General features: G+C 52.4%; 2 protein-coding genes across 2 annotated transcripts in view; one reads left to right on the forward strand and one right to left on the reverse strand.

The window, feature by feature from the left end:
- PTSG_12989 (uncharacterized protein) overlaps window positions 1–937 on the reverse strand; it is a 2750-nt gene extending 1813 nt beyond the window's left edge. The window contains exons 1-3 of the mRNA XM_004988921.1: window positions 783–937; window positions 563–607; window positions 109–177 (exon numbers count right to left, since the gene is read on the reverse strand). Of these exons, the coding sequence (XP_004988978.1) occupies window positions 109–177; window positions 563–607; window positions 783–893 (225 nt within the window). The 5' untranslated portion in view covers window positions 894–937. The remainder of the gene's footprint in view (window positions 1–108; window positions 178–562; window positions 608–782) is intronic.
- Window positions 938–1013: 76 nt separating this feature from the next.
- Window positions 1014–2725, forward strand: part of PTSG_10068 (uncharacterized protein) — a gene marked incomplete at its 3' end in the record, with an annotated part of 2439 nt that continues 727 nt past the window's right edge. The window contains exons 1-6 of the mRNA XM_004988922.1: window positions 1014–1102; window positions 1349–1445; window positions 1618–1700; window positions 1881–1994; window positions 2231–2338; window positions 2585–2647. Of these exons, the coding sequence (XP_004988979.1) occupies window positions 1055–1102; window positions 1349–1445; window positions 1618–1700; window positions 1881–1994; window positions 2231–2338; window positions 2585–2647 (513 nt within the window). The 5' untranslated portion in view covers window positions 1014–1054. The remainder of the gene's footprint in view (window positions 1103–1348; window positions 1446–1617; window positions 1701–1880; window positions 1995–2230; window positions 2339–2584; window positions 2648–2725) is intronic.

Raw genomic sequence — 2725 nt, forward strand, 5'->3', positions numbered from 1 at the left:
CAGAACATGGGCGACAAACGCAAACAGGCAGTGGAGAGAAGGAAAGAAAGGAACAACTCGCAACAGGCACCGAGGAATGAAGGGGGAGCAATGAGGGCGGCCACTTACGGGCTCGGTGGTGACAGCATCACCCTGGTTGAGGACAACCTCGAGGATCTGGGACTCGTCGCCCACGATCTAATTTATGGATTCGCGCAAGTGCGTGGAAGTGGGCGCATGTGGGTTACGCGGGAGGTGCGGTGGTGCTTATTCATCAGGAGCACGCTTGGCTGGCAGGGTCGACAAACCAAGACACACTCATGAACAGAAGGGAGAAAAGCAAGAGCGGGAGGAGGAGGAGGAGGAGGAGGAGGAAGAAGAAGAAGAAGAGGAGGAGGAAGAAGAAGAAGAAGAAGAAGAAGAAGAGGAGGAGGAAGAAGAGGAGGAGGAAGAGGAGGAGGAGGAGGAGGAGGAGGAGTAGCTTACACAACAACACACAACAACAACACACACAACAACAACAACACACACAACAACAACAACAACACACACAACAACGACAACAACAACAACAACAACGCACCTGCCATTGGACTTGGCCGTTGAACTGCGGCGTGCTCAGTTGCATCTGGAATCATCAAAGCGTTGTCAAGCAGCAGGAGGAAGGGGGGGGGGGACAACACGATCGTGTTGGATGAAGCGAACACGAGAGAAGATGGAACAACAACAACACCAGCATGCAGTAGCAAGGTGCATGGCCTCCATCCACCAACACACCATTCAAGCAACAGCTACACACGTACCAGGCCGGCCTGGGCCAGCGGCGAGCCGGCATCGGCTTGCTTGAACTCATCTTGGAAGTTCATGGTGGAAAACGATCGGAGAAGGAGGAGGGCGGGAACGTAGGTTGACATGCAGTGATATGAATGAATGAATGAACGCTTTCGCTTTGTTGCTCCTGTCAAATTATTGTTGCCGTTGGTGGGCGTTGACCTGTCACTTTCGATGCATTAAAACTTCATGGAATCCCTGATGCATTTTTTTATATTAAATTAACCAAAGGAGCAAAAGGACGATGGCGATGTTGGCGGTGACGGTCACGCATGGTGCAGACAAGTACAAGGTACACGTGCGTGCGTGTGTGTGTGTGTGTGTGTGTGTGTGTGTGTGTGTGTGTGTGTGTGTGTGTGTGTGTGTGTGTGTGTGTGTGTGTGTGTGTGTGTGTGTGTGTGTGTGTGTGTGTGTGTGTGTGTGTGTGTGTGTGTGTGTGTGTGTGTGTGTGTGTGCGCACTTACGTCGCATGTGTGCGTGCGATGGGAATCACCTCTCCACCTTCAACATGCCTCATTGTGCCGCTACTTGCTTGCAGCTGTCTGTACCACCGTCGACAAGGCTGAGACAGTTGCAGGACAACATTGAGGAGGTGTCACGGGTGCCTGTCAAGGCCCAGAAGCTGCTTCTCAAAGGTGTGTGCTGTGTTATTGTATGTTGTGTTGGATCACTTGCGTGTATTGCTTGTTCGCCTCATGTTTGTTTGATCACGTTCGCCCTTGTGCTGACCCGCCGCATGTGTGGTTGATCTTCACTGGCGCTGACTTGATCCCTGCTTGTCGGCATTGTTGCCGTGGTACACGCCAGGTCGTGTGTTGAAGGATTACGATGCAGAGTTGAGATCGCTGACGAAGAAATCCAAACTCAAGCTCATGCTAATGGGCGAAAAGGTCGTGTGTGTGTGTGCGTGCGTGCGTGCGTATGTCTGCGTGTGCCGTGTTCTGCGTTCTGTGTTGTGCTGTCTTCCCGCCTGCCTCCTCTTTGTTGTTGCTTGAGCTTCCACCATTCACGCTTGCCCATTCACGCTTGCCCTGCATATGGGTGGCCTGTGATGCTTTTGTTGCGCGCAGGAGAGTCCAGAGATTGAGCAGTGCAAGAAGAAGCTGGCGGAAGTACACGAGAGCATCCAAAAGCACGCAAAGGAAATGCAAACGCACGAGGAGACGTGGAAGCAGATCTCAGAGGTGCGCGCGCACATATTACGTGTTTGACTGGCTCCTGTGGTGTGTGCTTGCATGTCTGTCGTCTCGTGCGTGTGCGTCTTGCTTTCTCGAGCACACAACTACATGTGCATTGTGTATTGTGCATTGTGTATTGTGCATTGTACATTGTGCATTGTGCATTGTGCATTATGTTACCCTCGTCTCACAAACTGCACACACACACACATGCACACACACACACGCTACGCCACGCCTAGGGGTTTCTGGCAAAGGAGCTTGTGCCTGAGGCGGTGAAGAAGTTGAAGAAGCAAGTGCTGGGCGTCAACGAGATGAACGTTCGCCTCCTGGAACAGATGGACAGCTTGGTAAGCGGCACGCAGCATGGGGGGGAGGAAGGGTGGGGGTGAGGTTGGCTTGTGCGTGTGCTTGTGCATGCGCTTGTGGTCGTGTGTGCGCTTGTGGTCGAGTATGTGCGTGTGCGTGTGTGTTGCGATTGCATGTCTCTCCTCACACACACACGCACACACACACACATACACACACACTCTCTCTTTCCCTCTCTCTGTCTGTTTCTCTGTCCCCCCGGCTCTTTTTGACTCCTTGCTGTCCAGCCCATTCACAAGGATATGACCAAGCTGAGAACCACACGCAAGCTCCACATTGCCGAGATTGAGGTTTGCTTATCGTGTGTGTGTGTTTGTGTGTGTGTGTGTGTGTGTGTGTGTGTGTGTGTGTGTGTGTGTGTGTGTGTG

This window comes from Salpingoeca rosetta (genome assembly GCF_000188695.1).
Source record: "Salpingoeca rosetta unplaced genomic scaffold supercont1.32, whole genome shotgun sequence".
Taxonomy (NCBI): domain Eukaryota; class Choanoflagellata; order Craspedida; family Salpingoecidae; genus Salpingoeca; species Salpingoeca rosetta.